Here is a 24,897-nt window from a genome sequence, read left to right on the forward strand (position 1 = left end):
GCAGAAAATGTGGGCTTCACCAAACCACACTAGCAGCAAAATGAATAATCTCTGGAATTCCCAAGCCACACTGGGTATTGCAGGCTGTGTGTAGGAGCCCCTGCAGCTGGCAACACATGAGAAAGTAAGTCCTGTTCCAATAAGATACAAAAAGAAATAGGCTTTCAGGGAGTTTGGAGATCTTCCAGAAGGCCTGTCCACATGTTGTTGTTGTTTAGTCGTTTAGTCGTGTCCGACTCTTCGTGACCCCATGGACCAGAGCACGCCAGGCACTTCTGTCTTCCACTGCCTCCCACAGTTTAGTCAGACTCATGCTGGTAGCTTTGAGAACACTATCCAACCATCTCGTCCTCTGTCGTCCCCTTCTCCTTGTGCCCTCCATCTTTCCCAACATCAGGGTCTTTTCCAGGGAGTCTTCTCTTCTCATGAGGTGGCCAAAGTACTGGAGTCTCAGCTTCATGATCTGTCCTTCCGGTGAGCACTCAGGGCTGATTTCCTTAAGAATGGACATGTTTGATCTTCTTGCAGTCTATGGGACTCTCAAGAGTCTCCTCCAGCACCATAATTCAAAAGCATCAATTCTTCGGCGATCAGCCTTCTTTATGATCCAGCTCTCATTCTCGTACATCACTGCTGGGAAAACCATAGCTTTAACTATACGGACCTTTGTTGGCAAGGTGATGTCTCTGCTTTTTAAGATGCTGTCTAGGTTTGTCATTGCTTTTCTCCCAAGAAGCAGGCGTCTTTTAATTTCGCGGCTGCTGTCCACATATGTAGACACAAAATTTGCACAGAAACTATGACGGTGCTGTTCATTGAGCATTCATTCTTAAAATGTTTGTACTGAGGTTATATGACATTATGTCAAGTGATTGTTGTACTCCTTGTTCCAGTGCATTTTCCAGTTATTTTCCTTACTGCAGAAGTCTGATTTTTTAAAAACAAAACCCAACAGCAACAGTTTTGTTGCATAAGGGTGCTGAACACAGTTTAATTGTGCAGCCTAAATTTGCTTATAATTTTTTAAATTTTGTCAAATAGTGACTGTCTCAGTTCTTCGGACCCTTTGCCAAATGACACCTTCAATGGAGTCTGGAGACACAATGCAAAATCTAGAACCATTCAAACCTGCCTTTTGCTTTCACTGTTAATGGCCCACCATATTCTCATGAGTCCCTTTGTGGAACTATTGGGTTGGTATTGAAGGCCAGCCATTGTAAACGCTTTAAACTAGCTGAGAGCTTTGGTCTATTATGCTGGTGCTGTGGTGCCCCAAGGTTAATTTCTTTGCTGTTTTCTTCATTGTTGTGTTTTATATTCTCTTCATCTTGTGTAACTTGAAAATAGCAGCAAAACACTTGCCTTCTATTTATTTGATCTTTTACCATTACTTACCTACTTAAATCCTTATTAGACTAATTAATTACTATATATTTTCGCATTCACGTCGTGATAAATGGTTGAAAGGGAAATCGATATAAGGCTATCGCTATAAATGAGGTTAGTAGATCTGGGGAGGAACCATAGGGGGCAGTTAGGGAAGGGAATTGTTTAAAGCTTGTGAAAGCCATTATCATCATCATCATCATCATCATCATCATCATCATCATCATCATCTAAAGAGAAGGACAAAGCTAGCAATGCAAGGAAGTTGCAAGTTACAAGGCAGAGTCCCTCCTGAAGCTGCCTGTCCTTGAATGAATTCTGATACAAACGTTGTGGTTGCCACATGGAAATGCTTCAAAATAACAGTAACTGTACATGGGAACAGTATTCCTTGCCAGCTGCTTATCGTCATGTGGAGGGTCTGTGCAAGCCAGTATCTGCCAGCAAGGTGCCACCCTGGCATCAGAGGTTCTCACCATGTGACTGAGCTGGAAAACATAAGCCGCCTTGCGCTTTGTCAGACCCACTCAACTGCATGGACCAGTTCCTCAATTACATCCAGTTGCCCCCAACTTCTACCCTGTGCTGAATCCTTCCTTGGTCTGATCCTGTAGCTCCTTTTCACATCTTTTCTTCTCCAGTTCCCCAGCACCTTTCTTTCATAGGAACATAGGAAGCTGCCTTATGCATAGTGAGGCTACTGGTCCATTTACCTTAGTATTGTATACACTGACTGGCAGCGCCTCTCCTGGGTTTCAGACGGGGCAATTCCCAGCCCTATGGGGAAATGTTGGGGATTGAACCTGGGACCTTCTGCATGCAAGGCAGATGCTCTACCACTGAGCTATGGTCATTCCCATGCCCCATCACCCACACCAACTTTTGTCCATGGGCCTTCCTCATTACAGCAAGTCTAGGGAGCTTGTTAGTGGGCCCCTGCTGGGGTATTGTGGGGAGGGCCTTCATCTGATGCCCAGACAGGCTAGCTCTTGATGCTGGCCTTGGCAGTGGCCAACATCTATCACTTATCCCAGTCTCCATTTCTGACCCTTGCCTCTCCCTTCCTTTTTTTGGCAGCACCGTCAGCTCATGAAGGACAGTTTCATGGTGGAGCTTGTCGAGGGAGCCCGTAAGCTGCGCCATGTTTTCCTCTTCACCGATCTGTTCCTGTGTGCCAAGCTCAAGAAGCAGATTGGAGGGTGAGGCTCTTCTGCGTGGGCTCCATGTGAAGGACCATGTTTATACATTGCATAAGGGAGTGGGGAGGAAAATATTTAAGAACAGCTGGGCAACTGCCAGGTGCAACAGAGGCAAAGCACCAAACTGGAGCAGAAGTGATCCTCCCAATGGAGAGGCTAGCCCTTGTTCAGCTCAGATGCCTCTGAACATGTGCAGGGCGCCTTTCCATTACCTCCGAGAAACTGCAGACAACCAGATTAGGAGGGAGGACTTCCACTAAGAGGGTGCAACTGCCAAGCATGTTTGAGCTCCTCTCTTTGGTTTGGAACCTCCCAGATTGATTGCTGTCTGTGCTGCTGCATAGGGGCCTGCCCTTGGAAGCTGGAGCTGGCACAGAATCCAGCTTCTAAGTATGGCAGTGCTGGTGGTAGTACACCATATAGCAGAAAGAGCATACAGTGGTACCTTGGTTTTCGAACAGCTTAGTTCTCGAACGTTTTGGTTCCCAGATGTCGCAAACCTGGAAGTGGCTGTTCCTGTTTGCGAACTATTTTTGAAAGCCAAACGTCCAACTGGCTTTCCGTGGCTTCTGATTGGCTGCAGGAGCTTCCTGCAGCCAATCTGAAGCCGTGCTTTGGTTTTCAAATGTTTTGGAAGTCAAACGGACTTCCGGAACGGATTCTGTTCTACTTCCAAGGTATGACTGTATATGTCAGTTAGAGAGCCATGCACCTCCTCACACTGGCCACTGCCATGGAAACCCAAGTTTATTTTCTTGCATTTCAACACATTTTTCCTGACTCGGGTGTTAGCATTCATCTCAGGAAAATGAACATGTGAAAGGCTTCCAAAGGTCAGATGGGTTTTGCAGCATTCTGGAAGGTGTTTAGGCAAGTTGTCAAAAGGAAAGATTCCTTTTGTAGTATGGGCCTGTAACGCTGGAATGCATAAGGCAGGGAGCGGATTACCCTGGCTAAACTTTGGGGCTGCTTCAGGGAGGAGGACATCGTCCTGCAAGTCTGTGGGGGCTAAGCTGCTTAAGGGGAGCAGAGGGGCAAGCTGGCTAACACTCTGCTTTCCTACTTGCAGGAAAAGCCAGCAGTATGACTGCAAATGGTACATTCCACTCTCAGACCTCAGCTTCCAAATGGTGGACGATTCAGAGGCAGTGCCGAACATCTCCCTTGTGCCAGATGAGGAGCTGGATGCTATGAAGATCAAGATTTCTCAACTGAAGAGTGACATCCAACGGGAAAAAGTAAAAGCAGAGGGGAGGAGGAGAATAAGAAATATGAATAGTGCTTGGCAGTTATATCTGTTTTCAATGATATATGAACAACCTTTCCAACAGCCTCTGTAAGAGGCGTAGGATGAGAGGTACTGATTTGCCTCACTGCATGGCTTTGTAGGGATTTGAACTAGGAACTTAAGTTTCATAGCCAGTGTGCTCCTCATTGGGCTTGCATTTATGCCTCCCCCACCCCTTTTCAGGGAGCAGCTGGCAGTACTGCTACCCCACCACCAATTGCTCAGCTAAGCATTCCTGCAACAAAACAGCCTTCCCAGTCCTGCTTGGGTTGTGCTCAGCCCAGTCAGCTGGTATGAAGAGCCCCATGCACATTCCTGAACTGTGCAAAAGGCAATATAGTGTGAGAGGCTTTCTGCTGTAGGAAAGATTGGCTACACTTTGAGCCAAACTCAGAATTAGGGATGGTCCACTTTGAGCATCCAGAAGTGTGAACACTGTTTAGCTGCTGCCTCGAGCTCACATCCTCCTCATTGAATGGCTGAGTGGTGGTGGTGCTAGTAACAGTGGCAAGAGCAGGCAATGATGAGTGTGGAGCTCTCACTGGGGGTATCCTCCACTCCTTCCCTAGCACCCATGTGAGTGAGGGATGCTATGGCTGCCAGGGGAGTCCCTTTCACATGTTTGTTGGGCTCCTCATTCCAGAAGCCCTGAGATGGGCAGTTTCCAGGCTGAGGAGCAGAGTTCTGGGTTAAGGATGTAGGTGAGGGTCACATGGGCAGATAGAGCATAAAGGTAAATGTACCATTAGGTCCAGTCGTGACTGACTCTGGGGTTGCAGTGCTCATCTCGCTTTATTGGCCAAGGGAGCCGGCGTACAGCTTCCGGGTCATGTGGCCAGCATAGCTAAGCCGCTTCTGGCAAACCAGAGCAGCGCACGGAAACACCGTTTACCTTCCTGCCGGAGCGGTACCTATTTATCTACTTGCACTTTGACGTACTTTCAAACTGCTAGGTTGGCAGGAGCTGGGACCGAGCAACGGGAGCTCACCCTGTTGCGAGGATTCGAACCGCCGACCTTCTGATCGGCAAGCCCTAGGCTCAGTGGTTTAACCCACACCATTTATTATTGTTGTTATTATTATTATTATTATTATTATTGATTAAGCTTGTTAATTGCTTTATACAATTAACTCAGCAACTTACAAATGGCAAAAGGTGCAATAAAACATATGAAAAACAAAATAATTAAAAGGTAATCAAGCCATGAAAACAATCTCTCCATCTCCTAAGAGAAGTCACACCACCCTAAAGAGCCCCCAAAGGAATACCGCCAGGAGCTGCAAAGGAAAACGCAAATAGAAGAGAAACCTCTTTGCATGGTGCCAAAAATATGTCTGTGCCAGTGCTAGGCAAGCCTCCCTGGGAAGAGAATTTGATAGTTAGGGGGCTACTACTGAAAAGGCCCATTGCTTTGTTGGCATGGGCAACTTTGTATTGGGAATGATATTCCTTGGGGTCCTGAACCATGCAAGGCTTCATAGGTTAAAACCAGTACCCCCACTTCTGGTTTAAGGAACCTAAATATTGAGATTCTTGTGAACGTCAAGTTCCTGCATCTGTTGAGTTGTAAAAGAACATGATCTCATTTCCTCTTGGGTTTTTTTTTCTTCCTCAGAGGGCTAATAAGGGCAGCAAGAATATGGAGAGGTTGAAAAAGAAGCTTTCGGAGCAGGAATCCTTGCTTCTACTGATGTCTCCTAACATGGCATTCCGAGTGCATAACCGCAATGGCAAGGTGAGAGGCCTTGTGGGCATCTCAGCTCACTGGCAAAGAATGGGGTCTGAATGGGGCTAAACAGAGGAACCATGAGAGGTGGAGTTTTGTTCATGGCGTCTTGCACATGCACCATAAAAACTGAGTGAACAGAGCATGCCTGTTGCGCACTTAGTGCTCACTACAGAAGTAGCAAAATGAATCAATGGCTGCATTCATTTATTATTATTATTATTATTATTATTATTATTATTATTATTATTTATTAAATCTGTATACTGCCCTGTATCCAAAGATCACAGGGTGGTTCACAACATAAAATTTACTCCCATAGTATAATGAATGCAAAAAAGACCATTATCTCTGAAGCTGAAGGCTGGCAAATTAGAACATTAAGCCCAGCTGCTAGTTAATGACACAGGATCTTGTGATCTTTTGGGAGCTCTTTGTAATTGAACAGAATATGGGCAGAGCTGATGGCAGGCTGTGTAAACCCTTGCAAGGGAAACAGACTCTGGATTAAATGCTCTGTGCACTTTGTACCCTCAAAGACAGATGGCTTTGCTGACGTCATGCAAGTCTTAGCTGTTAATGTTGACACTGTTGAGACCTTCACCAAGATTTTCCAAGCACAGGGAACTATTTTCTTCACATGCCACGAAATATATGCATTTACAGTGGTACCTTGGGTTACATACGCTTCAGGTTACAGGCGCTTCAGGTTACAGACTCCGCTAACCCAGAAATAGTACCTCAGGTTAAGAACTTTGCTTCAGGATGAGAACAGAAATCCGGCAGCACGGCGGCAGCGGAAGGCCCCATTAGCTAAAGTGGTGCTTCAGGTTAAGAACAGTTTCAGGTTAAGAATGGACCACCGGAACGAATTAAGTACTTAACTCAAGGTACCACTGTATATAAAAAACATTTCAACACTACCTGAAGTGAACAACCTGGCAAGAAGGCAAGCGTGCAAATGGCTGATTTCTTTTGTCTGGAAAAAAAAGTTCATCAGCCCCAAAAAGGAAGAACAGAAAATTATAACCAGATTATTATTTTTTAAGAAAAGACAAAAGACTGTGTAGCACTATGCATTTAACAGACCAACAGGCGAAAGGTTATTTTCACCGTACAATGAAGAGTACTATGAATGGTCACATATACCCCTAAGACACCAAACCTCAGGACATAATTCCTAGATGGTACAACTCAATGGCTGCTTGAGCCAAAACTTGTAGAGTAAGACACATGAAGTTAATTTTTACTGTCCAGGAAAATGCTGTTAGTCTTGCAGAAAATTAAATAAAAATTGGGTGGCAGGGATATATGTTGGCTGTATTATGAACTTTGTATAATCTTATTTTAACACTTTAGATTGTTCTTTTTGTACATAATTTAGCTGTTGGATAAGGCAATATAAAATAAATAATCCTTGGGCCTCTTTTTCTCTGTCACTCAGAGTTACACATTCCTCATCTCATCTGACTACGAACGGGCAGAGTGGCGAGAGATCATCCGGGAGCAGCAGAAGAAATGTACGTGCCTATGCTCTGACTTCCCTAGGTGTGACCAGCAGGCATCCTGGGCTTGGAGAAATCAGAGGGGGGGACCTTGGGGCTGACCCTTCTGCCTGTCTAAGGCTGAACATGCCACTCTTCTGTGTGAGGGTTGCCGAATGTCCCATGTGTAGATATGCGGCCTTTCTTGACTGTGGTCTGGGTCCGATACAGATGTGTTTCTGTGAATCAGCACCTTCCAGGTGCTTCCCCTCCACTCCAGCGAGACCCCAAGGATGGGGACTCCCAGCATGCTGTCCTCATGTAGGAAGAAACTTCTACAGTTCTGTGCTCAGTATTGATGCAGTGACGCTACCTAGTCCAGCCATCATTCCCAGTGAGGAACAGGTAACTTGTTGAGGGAGATCTCCAGGTTTATTAGAAGAGGGCCTTTCCTCTGTGAGAAAAGGCTTCTGCATGATTCCCACATGTGGCAAATTGTTTGGTAGGAGTTGTCTATCTGCTTGACCTTTTCTAGGATAACCGGGAATCGTAGTATTCTATTCCCAGGATCATTTCTGAGGATCCCTTATGGATGTCTTTGTGGCAATAATACTCAAAGCAAAGAGGTCAGCATTACTGGCCTACACCTTTCTTCCCAAGTTTGCAGGAGATTAAAAGCCCATTCTCCTCTGAATTGTAGGTTTCAAAAGCTTCTCGCTGACTTCAGTGGAGCTCCAGATGCTGACAAATTCCTGTGTGAAACTTCAGACTGTGCATCACATCCCCCTCACGATAAACAAAGAAGGTGAGAACCCTGGAACCAGTTGGTCTCATCTGCCATTGTTCTTGACTATCTTGCCTCCAACAGTGAGCAGCACTCAGAGGGACGATTTCCAAGTGGCTGCTAGTGTCTAATGTGTGTGTTGGATCTATACCATTGCATACCAATAAAAGTACACAGTCCCAGTTCACTTCCCAGGCATAGGCATGGAGGCAGCCACCAGCTTTAGTCATCGTAGTGGTGAAAAACAGTGTCTTAAAAAGGCAGTGGCTCACTCTCAGTCCAGAAGCCTTTTTCATGCTCCCTGGATTTTGGGATGTTGCATAGTCTAATTCCTTATGCTCAGAGCTGTAAACATTATGAAACTAAATTTCCATAGATTATGGAGCAGATCTTTTCCCCAAGCCACAATAACATACATAGAAGGTTGTTAAATCTGGGATAAATGTGCTTATGGTCTTTAAACACACACATTCACGCCACAGAAATTGAATTTAACAGATATAGGGGGATTTAATCTGTCTTTCCCACTGAACTCCCAGAGCCAGTTTAACGATCACATTTATATGTTTTTAACACAGATGATGAGTCCCCTGGTCTCTATGGGTTCCTGAACGTCATTGTCCATTCAGCCAGCGGCTTCAAGCAGAGCTCAAGTGAGTGGTAGTTGCATGGTAGCTGTGTGTGAATGCAAAGAGCTGGATTAGGGCTTGCCGATTGAAAGGTTGGCGGTTCGAATCCCCGCGGCGGGGTGCGCTCCTGCTGCTCGGTCCCAGCGCCTGCCAACCTAGCAGTTCGAAAGCACCCCCGGGTGCAAGTAGATAAATAGGGACCGCTTACTAGCGGGAAGGTAAACGGTGTTCCATGTGCTGCGCTGGTTCGCCAGATGCAGCTTTGTCACGCTGGCCACGTGACCCGGAAGTGTCTCCGGACAGCGCTGGCCCCCGGCCTCTTGAGTGAGATGGGCGCACCAACCCCAGAGTCTGTCAAGACTGGCCCGTACGGGCAGGGGTACCTTTACCTTTACCTTAAGTATGATTTGGTGGTGTGGCTAGCAACCAAATGAAAGCCCCACTCTGGATTCAAGCAAGCCTCTGGTTGCCCACAGGGAGACGCTGGTGCTGCTGACATAACAATGGAATATAATGTTATAGAAGTGGATGGGAGACCCTGAAGAGTTGCAACCAGTCAGTGTAAACAGTCCTGAGCTAGATAGACCAAATGCTCTCTGTCTTGGCTTATGGCAGCTGCTTCCTATACTTCTTTGTTGTTTGGCTTCTTGCACAGCCCAATCAATTCACTTTCTCTCTGCAGCTATATAGCTGGCACACATATGAAGGTGGTTGTCGCAGCACACCTAGTTGGCATTTTTGTGGCAGTCAGGAGAGTTGACCTTTGCAGGCCTCAAGGGATGGGTGGCCAGCTGGCCTCCCATCTGGCCAATTCAGCCTATGCCGCTGTCTGGCAGGGGGTGTATTCCTGTGTGGGGAGTCTATCCTGGAAGCCTTTTAAAATGCACAGTGGTGACAGCTTGGTGACTGACGCCTGGCATGTTAGGAAGGTCTTCAACGACAGAATGAAATTTAATAAATTCTTCCATCATTTGAGGTTGGGTTTTACAAATCAGTCTTGTGGGATAATTGTCAAGAATGAGAATGAGCTTGCAATATAATCTTTACCTTGGAGTGGTTCTGGAAACTGAGACACTTGGGAGAAGAGCAGCCCTCCAAATATCAGGTGTCAGCAGAGACTGCCATGGGACTGAAGGAAGCACCCTACTCTGGGAGGTGCTCCAAAGTGTAGATCACTGTTGCATGGACCAACCAGCAGTCAGATTGATTGCGAGCGCATGGTCTGACCCAGCTGACCAAGGAAACTGCAAGAGATGCTGGCGACCCTAACCAAGCCATTGCTTCTTTGTCTTCCTCCTCCTAGACCTCTACTGCACTTTAGAAGTGGATTCCTTTGGGTACTTCGTGAACAAGGCAAAAACGAGAGTTTACAGAGACACAGCAGAGCCCAACTGGAATGAGGTAGGCTGTAGTGGTGCTCTGGGCTTCTTCTAATCACCACCTCTCATAGAGTCTTTGACAGTAGGAGGCCAGTGGTTCTGTTTGTACAGATTTAAATTGCTTTCTCCTTATGTGGTGCATCAGGGAGGTTCCTGTAGATTTTTTGTCATGGCCTGCTCCTAAAAGGATGGGACCTTCATCTTACTGCCACTGTCTGCATACAAATGGGTCCAAGAATTAATCCCATTTGAAAAGTGGTCATAACGAAATTCAGCTGTCTAATTTGGGGGCCAAGTGTGGCAGTGCCCTTGTGGTTCCCTCCCATTTGTTTCAGTAAGGTGGGGGGGGGGAGAGAATTATCCTTTTGGATTTCCCCCTCTATAGGCATCAAACTGTTTTGATCTAAATCCACCTCTTTAAAAATTCAGCAGGAGAGCATAGCGAGTCTTAGATGTGAATGCCACAGTTGCATCTTGTATGTGGACAGAGTCCCATCAGAGGAAAAAGCAGGGTACAGTGGTGCCCTGCAAGACGAACGCCTCGCAAGACGGAAAACCCGCTAGACGAAAGGGTTTTCCGTTTTGGAGGCGCTTCGCAAAACGAATTTCCCTATGGACGAAATGTCTTGCGAGTTCCTGCGGGTTTTTTCCCTCCCCCCCCCCACTTTTCCTAAGCCGCTAAGCCGCTTATTAGCTGATCCGCTGATAAGCCGCTTATCAGCTGATCCGCTAAAAGCCGCTAAACCGCTAATAGCGCTAATCCGCTAAGTCGTCAATGGGCTTGCTTCGCAAGACGAAAAAACCGCTATATGAAGAGCCTCACGGAACGGATTAATTTCGTCTTGCGAGGCACCACTGTATAAATAAATAGTATAAAAACAACAACAACTGACCACCATCACAACTGACTTGCAGCATTAACTGAGTGGGGAAAGTTCAAGGCCAATGCTATGGCTTGCTTAGAGTGGTTAATCTTGGGCTGTATCCCTGAGGGCTGCTTTTGAGTAACTGTGAATCAGGCAGCTCCGTTGAATTTGTTTTGAATGACTTATGAAAGTGAAGGGGAAAGTAGCCAGAAGCAGAACAGTCTCTCTTTTGAGAACTGGGCAGTGGGACAGCTTGCAAGAGCAGCTGCCTCTATTGCTGTTTTTTATTCTAGTACAGCCTTCCTTATCCTGGTTCCCTGTAGATATTATGGACTACAATTCTCATCAGCCCCAGCCACTATGGATGTTCTGTCTGAGGATGTTGGGAATTGCACTCCAAAACATTTGGAGGATGTCAAGATGGAAAGGGCTGCACTAGAGGGTTTCAGTGTTCTTATTTAGAGACCTATTACAATAGTTTGGCTCATCAAGATTTTTGTTTTGATTAACAAAGTATACATGCCACTTACTCTGTAGAAAACCTCTAAGTAGTTTACAAAAGATCTTTCCTCAGGAAATATGGAAGTTGCAGTATCTTTCCTGGCAAAGCCAAGAATTTGTCTCTCTCTGGAAAAGACCCAAGGCTGTGACAGTCATCATTCACATATGTCTTATGGTCTAGTCCTCTTAAAGGTTTTTTATGCCCATGCTTTAATTGTATTTTACAATTAAATTTAATTGCATTTTACAATTGTAATTTACTTGTAATTAATTGTATTTTACAATTAATTGTATTCTTAAGTTTTTAATACCTTTCATTGTTTCATATTGCCTTTTTTATTGCTGCCTTTCTTATGTTAGGGGGAGGCTCCATAAGTTTAGTTAATAAAAAGCCCACCTCCCGTTGCCAGCAAAGTGCACAACCCGCTCCTTGGGGAACTATCTTATAGATTTATAGATTATGCAGACAGAAAGCTGATTTGATTGCGCAGAAGTTGTTTCCCAGGTGGAAAACAGAATGAGACAAAATCTTCAGGGTGCCCTTTCATGATTTCCCAAGAAATCTCTGTGATGTTAGTACCTTGAGAGCTACAGCATGGGTAGCCAGTGTGGTGCCTGCCAGATGTTGTTGGACTACAGAATCTATCATCTTTGGCCATTGGCCATGCTGACTGGGGCTTATAAGAGTTGTCCAAAACATCTAACTATCCTTGCTATGAAGAGTGAATCTCGACTAACTCAACTGCTGTTCTCCTGCTGCAGGAATTTGAGATAGAACTGGAGGGTTCACAGACACTGCGAATCTTGTGCTACGAGAAGTGTTACAACAAAACCAAGCTTACCAAAGAAGATGGAGAGACCACAGACCGAATCATGGGCAAAGGCCAAATCCAGGTGGGCTGTTGGAATATATACCTTTGTAAAGGCAAGATGGCCATGTTTCTTTAAAGCATAGGGTCAGGAACAGGTGGCCTTCCAGATGTTGGACTCCAACCCCCATTGACCCAACCCAGAATGGCCAATGGCCAGTGGTGATGGGAACATCTGGAGGGTTGCAACTTCCCCATCCCTAATTTAGAGCATCGTATCTTTACAGGATACCTGGGCTCCATGTGCATTGATCCACAACCCACAAAAGGCAAAATGGGAGCAGCCATGGCCACACAGAAAGGTGGTGAGAAGCCCAATGTAGTAATGCTGGCTGGGGCTGATGGGAGTTGGAGTCCAAAACTTGTGGAGGGTACCAGCTTGGGGAAGATTGCAGTAAGAAGTAAATGGAGAGGAGTGACTGAAAGAGGCTACCACCCGTTTGGAGGACATGCTCATCTGAATAAACTACTTACCGTATTTTTCGCTCCATAGGGTGCACCGGCCCATAGGGCGCACCTAGTTTTTAGGGGGGGAAATAAAGAATTTTTTTTATCCCGCCCCCCCCCCCAGCTCCAAAGAGCAAAGAAGCCAAGACAGCCAGCGGGACTCGTCTTGGCTTCATTTTTAGCCGCGGGGCTGGGGTCGGGGGAAGCTCGGGCTTCCCAGAACAGGTCCGGGAGTGGCGGCAAGGTTGCGGCAGCCTTGCTGCCGCTCCCGGAACTTGCGGGGCTGGGGGAGCACTACGAAGGTTTGCAGATAGCTGCCTGAAGCCCGGGAAGCGCAGTGGGAGTTGGCACTGCACTCCCCGGGCTTCAGGCTGCAGGCTGCTATCCGCAAGCCTTTGGAGCCTGGCGGCAACTCCCGCCGCGCTCTGAAGGCTTGTGGATAGCTTCCTGAAGCCTGGAGAGCAAGAGGGGTTGGTGCACACCGACCCCTCTCGCTCTCCAGGCTTCAGCGAAAGCCTGCATTTGCTCCATAGGACGCACACACATTTCCCCTTCATTTTTGGAGGGGGAAAAGTGCTTCCTATAGAGCGAAAAATATGGCAGGTGCTTGATTAGCCTTTGGTCTTTTCAAAGCCTGCCCTTGAGAAAATCTAGTCTTCTTTCTTTGGAACTTGTAAGACCTCTAGATGATGTCAGACATGAAGTTTTCCATCCCTCTCTCTGCTAGAGCTGGGTATAAATTATTCTTGCTTAACTATCCAATTGTGTGTTGCTAATCCGCTATTATCTTGACTGGAAATCTCACCCTCTCACTTCTGGGATTTGTGAATCATGCAGCTCTTTGTATCGTGGTGAATGCAGTGAGCCTTGGTGACTAGAGCTAGGACTGTTTATTAGCTTTACCTCTCTCTGTGTGTTTTGTGTGTGTGTGTGTGTGTGTGTGTGAGAGAGAGAGAGAGAGAGAGAGAGAGAGAGAGAGAGAGAGAGAGAGAGAGAGGCGGTTGAATAGGAAGGAAAGCCATCAACTGACTCTGTGTTTGGAAAAGCACGGCTGTTTTCCACAGAAGCAACAGGCAGCAAATTAATGTTTCCTGTTCCATCATTTGGTCTCTCCGTCTCTGGAAAATGAGCAGCTCTTTTCTTTTGTTGGGGTTTACAGTTTATTTGCTGGAGGTTTCCGTAGAATGTTTACACTGGAATTTGGAGAAGGTTTTGCTTGGAATGTAATTCTCTTAAAGACCTCCAGCTTTTCATTCATGCTACAAATTGAAGCTACTTGCTGTCACTCTGCATTTATTTTAGGTATGTCACTTCCTGTAGCATTTGATGTCACTGTTAAAGTGACATCCAAGGTGTGTTCTATGTGTTCCGTCAGTTTTTAATCTCATTTTGCAGAATACAGTGGTACCTCTGGTTGTGAACGGGATCCGTTCCGGAGGCCCGTTCGCAACATGAAAAGCCCGCAACCTGAAGCACAGTATCTGCACAGGTGTGCGGCGCGATTTGGCACTTGTGCACATGCGGTGAAACCCAGAAGTAACCCTTTCTGGTACTTCCGGGTCGCCATGGGACACAACCTGAAAAAACGTAACATGAGGTATGACAGTACATAGCCCACCTACTGGACCTCTTAACTTCTTACCTGTCACATCTGCAGAAGAAGAGGAGTTTGGATTTGATATCCCACCTTTCACTCCCTTTAAGGAGTCTCAAAGCAGCTAACATTCTCCTTTCCCTTCCTCCCCCACAACAAAACACTCTGTGAGGTGAGTGGGGCTGAGAGACTTCAAAGAAGTGTGACTAGCCCAAGGTCACCCAGCAGCTGCATGTGGAGGAGCGGAGACGTGAACCCGGTTCCCCAGATTACGAGACTACCGCTCTTAACCGCTACACCACACTGGCACATATACTCTCTGATGGAGTAGAACCCTGTGAAAGCTTCTGTCACTTCTGTTATGGTAATAAGAACATAAGACGATCCCTGATGCTGGGCAGAGTAGGCCCTGTCTAGTACAGAATCCCATTCTCACAGTGGTGAACCAGAAGCCCATGGGAAGCACCCACGCAGGACCTGGGTACAATAGCAATCTCCCAACTATTTATTCCCAGACGCCATATATGGAGGCATACTGCTTCTGATACTAGAAACAGAACATAGCCATTGATAGCCTTCATGAGTCTTTCAGGTGCTACAAGATTGATATTTTTGCAGCAAAATTGAGGCCTTTAATATTTCTTGGTTTTCTGTCATTGTGTCACAACAACAAATGCTGATTGCTTTACAAGAAATGAAAGCTAGTTCCTTCCCACTGATAGTGAAGTGTTTTGCTGTCATGCCATTAGGGCACTTTGAATGGATAAGTCCCTTTACCTTTTGGATGGGGACCAGCACTGATCAAAACAGCTCCCTTTTGTTTACTGTTCTATCATGGCATGGTTGCCTTGGGGGCGCTCTTAGGAATGGGTTTGATGTGCAAACTGTTGCTCTGTTCCCTGCCTCTGTTTCCCTGTGGCCATGGCTTCTTTCTTTTTCTAAGCACCCCAGACAAAATTTCCAGGGAAGGGGAAGCCAGGCGGAAACTCTAACATGGTACAGTCGTACCTTGGATCTTGAATGCCTTGGCTCCTGAACAAATCAGCTCCTGAACGACTGAAACCCAGTTTTCGAACATTCTTTTGGAAGCCGAACATCCGGCGGGGCTTTTGCAGCTTCTGACTGGCTGCAGGAGCTTCCTGCAGCTAATCAGAAGCCACACCTTGCTTTCCAAACGTTTTAGAAGTTGAATGGACTTCCATAATGGATTCTGTTCAACTTCCAAGATAAGACTATATTGTGATTATAGCAGAACACTGAGTCATCCTGAGCATTTGCATGCTGCCTGCATCCCTAACCTCTCTTTGTGAGAGGCCTACTCAGCTTATCCGTCAAGAGCTCCTTCTGCAGGAGAGGAGACAAGCCTGGGGATGAATACCTGACAGCAGCAAGATACCTTACACACAGAGGCAACATGTAAATCTTGGAGAAGCCCCTCCACAGACACTGCAGATATTATTGGGGACTTAATGGGTTGTGTAGACAACCAACACAGTGTCTTTCCTTGGTTGGTTACAGTGCCTTGCAGATTTCCTAGTCAAATTAAGAACTCTTTCCCACTAAAACAAACTTTGCTGCCCTTCAGCTGCTTTGGCCTACAACTCCCATGTAGCACGACTGTATGCTAGAGCTCATGGGAGCATTACTGTACTGCCTGAGGCTGATGGTAGTTGTAGTTCAAAATTGCTGGAGGGTACCAAATTGAAGAAGGCTGCACTAAATCAACAAGGCAGTAGCTTTGCAGAAAGTGTACATACTCCTCTTGCTGTTCAGCAGAACCCAGATGGTGCAAAGTTGGTGATCTAGATATGACACTAGCTCCTGGCTGCAAAATCATATTTTCAGCAGTCATATTTATTTGTACTATGATAAAGTCTCTAACTGTAGGATTAGCAAGACCTCTATTCAGTAGTTCTACTTCAGCAAATTTTCTACTTGTCTTTCCAGTTCACACTGTGGTCTTCAGCCTCCAAAATATCTGCATTTCTTTGCCAAGATTTCTTCTGTCCAATGGCAAGGACACTCTAGCAGTGTCTTTCAAATCTCATTTTGCAGTTTAACATAAGCAAGTGAGCAGATTTTCTGGCATGTATAGATCTTTCTAGTCTCTCTTTGGCGATCTTGTTGGTTTCTCAGAATACATGCTGCGATAAGAGTCTGAGAATGTCTGTGTGGCTAGAAACATAGCTATCTCAGCATTCCATAACTGGACTAATAGTATCTTTGACTTGTTACTACCGAGATTAAATGGAAACGTGCATTTTAATCCCATTTCTTCATGATTTTGGTAGCATACAGGGTCCTCCTTTTTGAGAAAGAGCCAAAGGTGCTTGGGGTTCCTTGGCTAGAAGTTAACAATCTAGATACTTTTTAATCTTCAATCCTTACAATGGCATTGTGGTCTGTGAGATGAAGAAGCCCTCTCACAAAGCCAGCTGGCATGCGGATTTCACTTTGGGGCAATTGCAAGACTTGCCATGTAGTAGCAGAAAAGTGAACATTTGAATTCACCCAAATGCATGGATGGTGTCAGTGGTGTACCATTGTGATTTTGCCACTGCTTTGTTGCAGAAAAATCATGTTGTTCCAAGTGTCCATGCAGAACAGTTGTCCTCCACACGGGTGATTCATATGGGATTTCTACTCAGTCACACTATAAACAGGATTAAAAGAGTGACATTTATGTCTGTTAAAACTGTTTGCTACCCACTTTTTGTTTTTATTTCCAGACTGGCTGGCTGGTCTGCCTTTCCCCACTGCACCACCCTTGTTTTTTTTTTTTTTTTTTTTTTAAATAATTTTTATTGGGTTTTTACATTTTATAACAACAGACACACACACAAAGACAAAGACAAACAAACACACAAATACAATTACATACCCTAAGTTTCTTTACCCACTTTCATTGACTTCCCCCCACCCCCTCCTCTTACATCCCAATTCCAAAATTAATTCAGCAAGTTCTTACCTAACCTCTTAAAGATATTCACATTGCTTTTAAAAATTAAAATCTTTTGTTTATCTGTATTCAACTATCCAATTCTCTTATAATCATTAACTTCTTTTTTTTTTAAGGTCGATCTAACTTCCCCTTCACAAATTTTCCCTTTATTATATTAATTATAGGTCACATTGACCAAGTAAAACAAAACATAATATTTTAAAATTCTATTCTCTCCCCCCCCTGCCCCGGTTTCTGTCCCTTCCTAGACAAATGTCCAGAAAACAAACAAAAAATATTTCTAGCCCGGATTCCTCACGTCCGAGGCGTCTGATTCTCTGTCAGTCCCTCTCTGCCAGCTATATTGGTAGTCCTCTTTGATGGTCCTAAGACCCCGAAGGAGTTCAGTCAGAGTCAGATCATATTTTCTTTCATTCAGAATGTTGAAGAGTGTTTGCTGCGAAAGACCATCTAGTTTTCCATACTCAAGAGAAAAGTCCCAATCATATTGCTTTGTTCTTTCTAGTTTTAATATTCCAAGTACTCCAGGGGCTTCTCTCTTCTTCTTTCTCATCTTTCGCAGGTCTGTAATCCAGAGGTCTTCTTGCTCATACTCTAACGCTGCAGATTTCTGGTTGATATTTTCCACTTGTAGTGTCTGAACTCCTTCTTTTTTCTCTGTCAATTCCAAAGGCATCTCTTCCTGCTCAGCTGCAGAATTTTTATCGTACATCTCCTTTGTGCATTCAGCAGAGTTGTTTGTTTCAGGATTCAAGGTCATAAAAACTTTACTCAGAGCCATACTCTGCTCCTGCAGGATTCCCACGAGAAAAAACATTTTTTCTATCTCCGCCAGTAATTTTCCCTCTGCAGCCATTGTAATGTCACTAATTCCCCCTAGGGGGCTTTCAGTTATTTAGTAGTCCTTTTCCAATAATCTGTTACTTTGTTATTATCAATACTTTGTTTCCAATCGCCTCAGTCCAAATGTATCAACTTTAATTCCAAGAGTTATTAAATAGCAAAATTCTTTACTTTGTCCGCCCGTTTGACAGCTTCTTTGACAGCTGTCAAACTCCTTTTACTTCTTCCTCCGGGACCCAAATAGGACACTCCCGGGTTTTTTGGGGGGGATACACACAAAGTTCCAAATTCCCTTTCTCTCCAGCACAAAAATCTTGTTCTATCAAATTTGTGAGAAACTTTTAAATCATCAAAACAGTATTCATTCCGCCTTAATTCTCCGTTCCTTGCTTTGAAACGTCTATAAGTAGAGGGGGTGCGGACTTCCCTTTAACACATCCCCCGATCGTGCCAAATTCACAGGATAAAATTTTTAAAGTCCAAATTCCACTACTCACGGGTCCTTTGTTATCCAGTCCAAATTTTGGGAAGAAAGTCAGCGCTCTCCGGCCATGGCTTGCGGCTTCGCTCTACTGAGGTAGCGGTCTACTCTCAGCACCACGCCACTCTCCGTACCCTCTCCGCAGCCTTTAAAAAGGCTCTTCGTGGGTCGGGGAGGGCGCTTAAGGTGCCCACCGAGTCACCAAGTCCGCAGGCTTCCGCGCCTGCGGTTTCTGAGGGTCCCCGTGTCGCCGGCACGGCAAGACCCGTCCTCAGCAGAGCCGATTCCCTCCGGAGCTCGGAGGGAATCCGCCATTAGCCGTTCGCGCTAACCCGGAAGTTCTGCACCACCCTTGTTGATCATGTAAGCAGCTTGTCTGGCCAGCTTGGAATGGCAAAGCTGCTGTTACGGAATGTAATTCATTTAAACATATCCTTCCTGTTGTATCTTTGTCATTCCTCTCAGTGGCCTTATCAGGGCTGATATTTCCTCCTCCAATGGGCCAGTTAAATATTTTTTTCCCCAAATCTTCTTTTTTTAGCTGCTTCTTGTTTAGGTTCTTTCATAGAAGCACAATACTGGACTGCTGGTAAATTACTCCACATTGGGTGATTATTTTTTAAAGGGGGACGACCCATCACTCAATGGCGTTAGAGCATATACAGTGGTACCTTGGGATGTGAACGGGATCCGCTCCGGAGCCCCGTTTGCATCCTGAACAGAACGTAAGATGTGACTGCGCGTGAGCAGGTCACGTTTTGCCACTTCTACGCATGCGTGTGACATCATTTTGAGCGGCTGCACATGCGTGAGCAGCGAAACCCGGAAGTAACACGCTCTGTTACTTCCGGGTTGCCACAGAGTGCAACCCAAAAGCGCTCAGCCTGAAGCACATTCAACCTGAGATATGACTGTACTTTTATATACTTATTACATTTATATTCCACCTTTCCTTCATGGATCTGGCATGGATGCTTTAGTTGAAATTCCTGCATTGCTGGGGATTGGACTAGGTAACCCTTGGGATCATTCTAACTCTACAGTTCTATGATTCCAAGGAGCCCAGGGTGGTGCGCATGCTTTTTCCTCTTCTTTCTGCAGCCTGGTGCCCTCCAGATGGCATTGGGGGGTTGGACTAGATGACCCTTGGATCCCTTTCAACTCTATGATTCTAAAGCACATTTAGATGGCATCTATGCATATACACGAACATTTTGAACTGGGAAAGACTTCTTGGAAAAGAGATGGACTTTTTCTGAGTGCTTGCTGGGAGAGCTCATAAATACCAAACTGATTTCAGAATGAATTGAATGAAACTCTCCCATCAGTAGTTAAAAAAACCTTGAGTCTTGCATTCTTGCATTGAGTCTTGTATTCGTGCTCTGCTGTTGGATGCAGGGTGGTACTTGTTGTGTAGAAGTACCATTTCCTTCCACAGGTGGCACTTCATGCCTAACTTTGGAATCTCTGCCCTCATCCCAGACAGCTTTTACCTGTTGAATCCCCAAAGAATACCTCAGACAGCATTTTCACTTATTTATGTAGAAGATTCACCACCACCCCAGGTTTTCGTTTTTCATAAAAACCTCAAAGAGACTTACAGTAAATCATGCCTGTTTTAGACAAGAGTTGCATTTTAGGTTCTGCAACTTTATGTGGCACAGAAGTACAGGACATGAGCAGCAGATGAATTGCATCTTGAGTCTGGGTTGACTGTTCCCACTGTGAGAATGGTGTTGTGAAGGGCTATCCATGTCAGCTCCAGAAAGCAGTCGCATGGGGGTGGAGGTGAGCTCAGTAGTTCCACAAAGGAAACCAGATACTTCAGAAGCCATTTCCTCTCAATTCTGGGAAAATACAGAGCTTGTTGAGGGAAAATTCTGCCTCCCTTCCCATAAACTCTTTTGGGAAGGAAAAACAAACACCTCATTGGCACCTTGGCTGCCCAAACTGAAGTGGGCAGGTCCTCCAGGAAGAATATTCTCATTATAAAGCCCCTGGCAGAGCAAGAGTAGACTTAGAGGGACAGCACTGGGCTTCAGAGCACAATAAGAGCACACGACACAGTAAGAGATGTGGGAGCTGCTGATGACCCACTCCACCACTCAGGAAGTCTTCAAGCATTTCTGCTACAGCTGTAGCTGCAGGACTCTGCTGGATTTACCGAAGAAATGTACACATAACAGAAGCCACACTCTGTGGCCCCGAGTCTGTGGCAGAGTGCTACAAGGAAAGGTTGGCTTTACTCTTACATTCATTCACGTCATTCATTCTCTCTCTCTCTTTCTCCCCATCCTCCGCCTTCCCATTGCTTTGTGCTGTATGTGTGGATAGAGAAACTGCTTCCACTTATTAGCAATAATAATGGGGTCTCAACAGGCGGAGGCAAAGGGCTAATTCTCACAAACAGCAAATGAAGTGGTGAACCTGTGCCTGGACTGTGCCACTTCAGGATTCAAGTGGGGCCTCAGGTTGTTGAATGCTCCTCCCTTTGCAAAAAAAATAAAATAAATTCCTATCATGTTGAAAACTTTCTAGCTATTTTCCTACATGCTAGTTTTCTGGGCCTATGAATTTTTATGTGTGGAAGAGCATTATCGTACAAACACACCCAACAAACCTGCAGTCATCTGAGTGGCATAATTCAGAGACAGGTTGACAACTTCACTTAGGCCTGAGAGAGGAGTTGGCCCTGAATCCCTAAAACTGATTCGGGGGCAGGCCAGAGGCAGGCTGATGAACAAGCCCAGCAAACCAGAATTGGTACCATGGACTCTGCTAGAAAACCTCCACTGGCTTGTCCGACAGACATGCATATTGTGTGCAAAATAAAAGACAACTGTTTTGAAATTTTTGTCATAAGGATAAAGGTATGTGTTGAATGTATTTGCTTAGCTTTGCAAAAATATGCTGCTTTCATGACTTTCGTTGTCAAACATTCTGGAATCTTTTTTTCTCATGCAGAAGAGAGTGACGGATGACAAATGGTCTGAAAGGGCACTGAGGAATTTCTAAATCAGCCTTCCCCAACCTGGTGCCCTCCAGCAGTTTTGGACTACGGGGGCAGTTTGGAGCTATAGCACAAAACAGCTCGAGGGCATCAGACTGGGGAAGACTGTTCTAGGGTATTCATGTTGAGAACTGTTGAGGTCTATAATTTTGCTATTTGTTTTAAAGGACAAGCTAGCAGGATTCTCCTGATATCTCTGATCCTGCAAATATGTGACCTGCATACCGGTCTAATTAAATTTGGCTCCCAGTACGTTTCCGAGCACAATTCAAAGTGTTGGTGCTGACCTTCAAAGGCCTAAATGACATTGGCCCAGTATACCCAAAGGAGTGTCTTCACCCCCATCATTCAGCCTGGACACTGAGGTCCAGCTCTGAGGATCTTCTGGTGGTTCCCTCACTGCGAGAAGTGAGGTTACAGGGAACCAGGCGGAAGGCCTTCTTGGTAGTGGCGCCCGACCAGTGGAACGCCCTACCATCAGATGTCAAGGAAAAAAAATAACTTATCTGACTTTTAGAAGACACCTGAAGGCAGCCCTCTTTAGGGAAGTTTTTAATGTTGTAAGTTTTATTCTGTTTTTAGTCCTCTGTTGGGAGCCGCCCAGAGTGGCTGGGGAAACCCAGCCAGATGGGCAGGGTATAAATAATAAAATTATTTGACTAATTTATGTAAGGCAATACAGCCACTTTGGCCTCTGCACCTGATTGCTAACTCACTAATAACTCTCCATTTTTCAGCTGGATCCACAGACGTTGCAAGATAAAGACTGGCAACGCACTGTCATATTGATGAATGGAGTAAGTACAGACAATTCTAAAATGCAAGCTGGCTGCTCCTGACTGTTCCGTTCTGGATTGGATTTTCAGGTCTTGTGCTCCTGGTGACTGAAGACCCATACTCAAATGTTGTTGTTACATCTGCACACACATGCAGATGATGATATAAAACACTGGCAGCAAGCTGCTTGCCAGGCCTGTGCAGCTGTTTACATGCCTGCTGAGGAGCCAGCTTTATAGATTGTTCCTTGCGTGGGTGCAGTCTCCATTAGCACACAGATACAGAGCAGCGTTGAGCATTCAATTGTTGCATAGGAACAGCATGTATAAATTTTCTGTGTTGGAAATTCTGCCTTTGTATCGCCCATACTGCCAAAACACATAAGCTCTCTGATAACAATCTGCACTTCCCTGGATGGGGAAGATAGGAGAGTTTTATTTCTAATGCAATAATGTTACAGAGGATCTGGATGTATGCAGAATACGCACATCCTGTTCCTGGTGCAGCAATAGACCACCCTAGCTGTCTTTGTAGTCATGCAGGCTGCTTCTTGCACCACAAGGTCTTTCTCTCAAGCCTGTTTGACCTCTCAAAGCACTCGGCCTTATTAAATTGGCACCTTGACTATTTGGTCCTATTGATGCCTGGTGTGGAAAATCAAAACAACACTCACAACTGCATGCCCTTGCAGGCACTAATTTTTAACAAAGGGGACAATGCACTCTGGAATTCTCCTCTGCAATTTTCATTGAAATAAATGGGAATGGCAGTGGCTTGTATTGGAGGACATCTCAGCAGATCAAATGCCCGCCAGCGCTCAGAGCTGCCTGTCTGTAACCACTGAAGTCTTGTTCTCCCTTTTAAAATATATGCAATGTTGGCATAGCTTTTTGACAAAGAATGGCACATAGTGGAATCTATTTAGAACGGGCATCTGTGTACACTGTCTCTCTTCAATGAGCTGTATTAATAAGCTCCAGTTAACCAGATAAAAGTGGTTTAGCTGGGGAAACTACTTCAGATGAAATAGCAATTATTTCAGACATAAGTAGTTTTGAAGAACATTAAAATCTCATGCATCATGTAAAATCTTCTTTGACCCTCAGTTACAAGTTGTTGCTCACTGTGGTGTTAATGCTACTGAATACAGAAGAGTCTCTGCTCATTGAATATCAAATGAGACTTGCTGTCTGACTATTGTCTCTTCCTAGTGAGCATGGATAAGCTGCACATTATGCATAGCTGCTATTATTTATATACTTTATATTATGCTTTTCACGTTGCCATGTACTTGGAGAAGCTAACACATTTTCTTTTAAGAAACAGTAAACCACATGTAAAATAAAAACAAAAACAAATGAAAATTTAAAGTAGTAATAAAAGCAGCTGTAAGACGCCTTACCTTAAGAGATTTTACCGAAACAATTCTAACTGTAAACTCCAGAAACAAACTTTTGCAAGTGTAAGGCTAAAAACAGGGATGGCTAACCTGTGGATCTCAAGATATTGAGCCCCAGTGATTGTGGGAGTCCAGCAACATCTGGAGACCCACTTTTTAGGCTCTCCTGGCCTAAAATTTTAGAAAAGTCTGGTTGACTTTCAGTTTGTATTAGACTTCACATTTCTTTCCACATTAGCTTTGTTATTTCTATCCCCTTTGACATTTTGTTGTTTTGAAGTGTTAGAAGACTCTGTTTGTAATCACAAGAGACTAATGTGGTATGTAGTTGAGAAGGGGATGCATTGTTCTGTGTAGTTTTCCCAAGGGAAAGCAGTTTACATGGAGTATGAAAGTAACTCAGTCTGATTGCGGAGCTCAGAACAGAGCAGGTCACTCAGCTGATGATCCAAGCCCCTGTGCTATTCATTGTTACTCCTTGTGACTGTTTTTGAATGAGAGAAATCCAACAAGAATTTCTGTTGTTGGAAAGAGTAGCTATGAATCTCCTTTTTCTTCAAGGTTGAAGTGAAGCTGTCTGTGAAGTTTACCAGCAGAGAGTTCAGCTTAAAGAGGATGCCCTCCCGCAAACAAACAGGCGTATTTGGAGTAAAGATCGCAGTGGTCACCAAGTGAGTTATTTCATAATTTTGTCTTTTTAATCCAGGGTTTTTCCTTAAGGCCTTTCCCCTGACCTGACAGTGAACAAAAGTTAACACGTATAATTTGCCTGTTTTCTAACAGGTAGTTTTGAGGGGAGGGGGAAGTATCTGTTTTGCAAGCTGCATCATCTTCATTGAGAGCTGCATAAATCTGCTTGGAACCCAAGTTTGTTTACTTTGAACATCATGTGCTATGCCGTGCTCCGGAACCAACCCTTGGTCTCTTCCTATCCTGTGAGATGACTCACCCTGGGATTTTCCAAGCTACCGAGCAGCCATTATGCACCACACTCAAAAAAACATTCACACCATCTGGATGGTGCTATATTAGTTTTAACCCCTGAACTTTAGTCATGATTCATTTGCCAGCAGAATGTTTACTGGCACTGGAGAACTTGGGAGGGAATCATTATTCTGTAGGCAAAAAACAGGACTACTAAAGCACACATATTCAAGTGACATCTTTAAAAAATAGAGAAGTTGAATGAGGATTTTTAGCTTCCTCTCAGGTATCAGCCTTACTTTGAAAAGAAAAACACGTGATTCTCTGGAGTCAGGTGAATGGTTTGGC

At 44.9% G+C, this 24,897-nt stretch overlaps 1 protein-coding gene across 1 annotated transcript in view; it reads left to right on the forward strand.

Annotated features, from left to right (window-relative positions):
- Nucleotides 1-24,897, forward strand: part of BCR (BCR activator of RhoGEF and GTPase) — a 99,660-nt gene that overhangs the window by 60,563 nt on the left and 14,200 nt on the right. Inside the window, exons 9-18 of the mRNA XM_081842743.1 lie at nt 2,464-2,585; nt 3,655-3,823; nt 5,490-5,609; nt 7,045-7,120; nt 7,785-7,889; nt 8,447-8,521; nt 9,801-9,898; nt 12,006-12,137; nt 22,187-22,246; nt 24,187-24,296. Of these exons, the coding sequence (XP_081698869.1) occupies nt 2,464-2,585; nt 3,655-3,823; nt 5,490-5,609; nt 7,045-7,120; nt 7,785-7,889; nt 8,447-8,521; nt 9,801-9,898; nt 12,006-12,137; nt 22,187-22,246; nt 24,187-24,296 (1,067 nt within the window). The remainder of the gene's footprint in view (nt 1-2,463; nt 2,586-3,654; nt 3,824-5,489; nt 5,610-7,044; nt 7,121-7,784; nt 7,890-8,446; nt 8,522-9,800; nt 9,899-12,005; nt 12,138-22,186; nt 22,247-24,186; nt 24,297-24,897) is intronic.

The sequence above is a fragment of the Podarcis erhardii genome, assembly GCF_964252035.2.
Source record: "Podarcis erhardii genome assembly, chromosome: 15".
Taxonomy (NCBI): domain Eukaryota; kingdom Metazoa; phylum Chordata; class Lepidosauria; order Squamata; family Lacertidae; genus Podarcis; species Podarcis erhardii.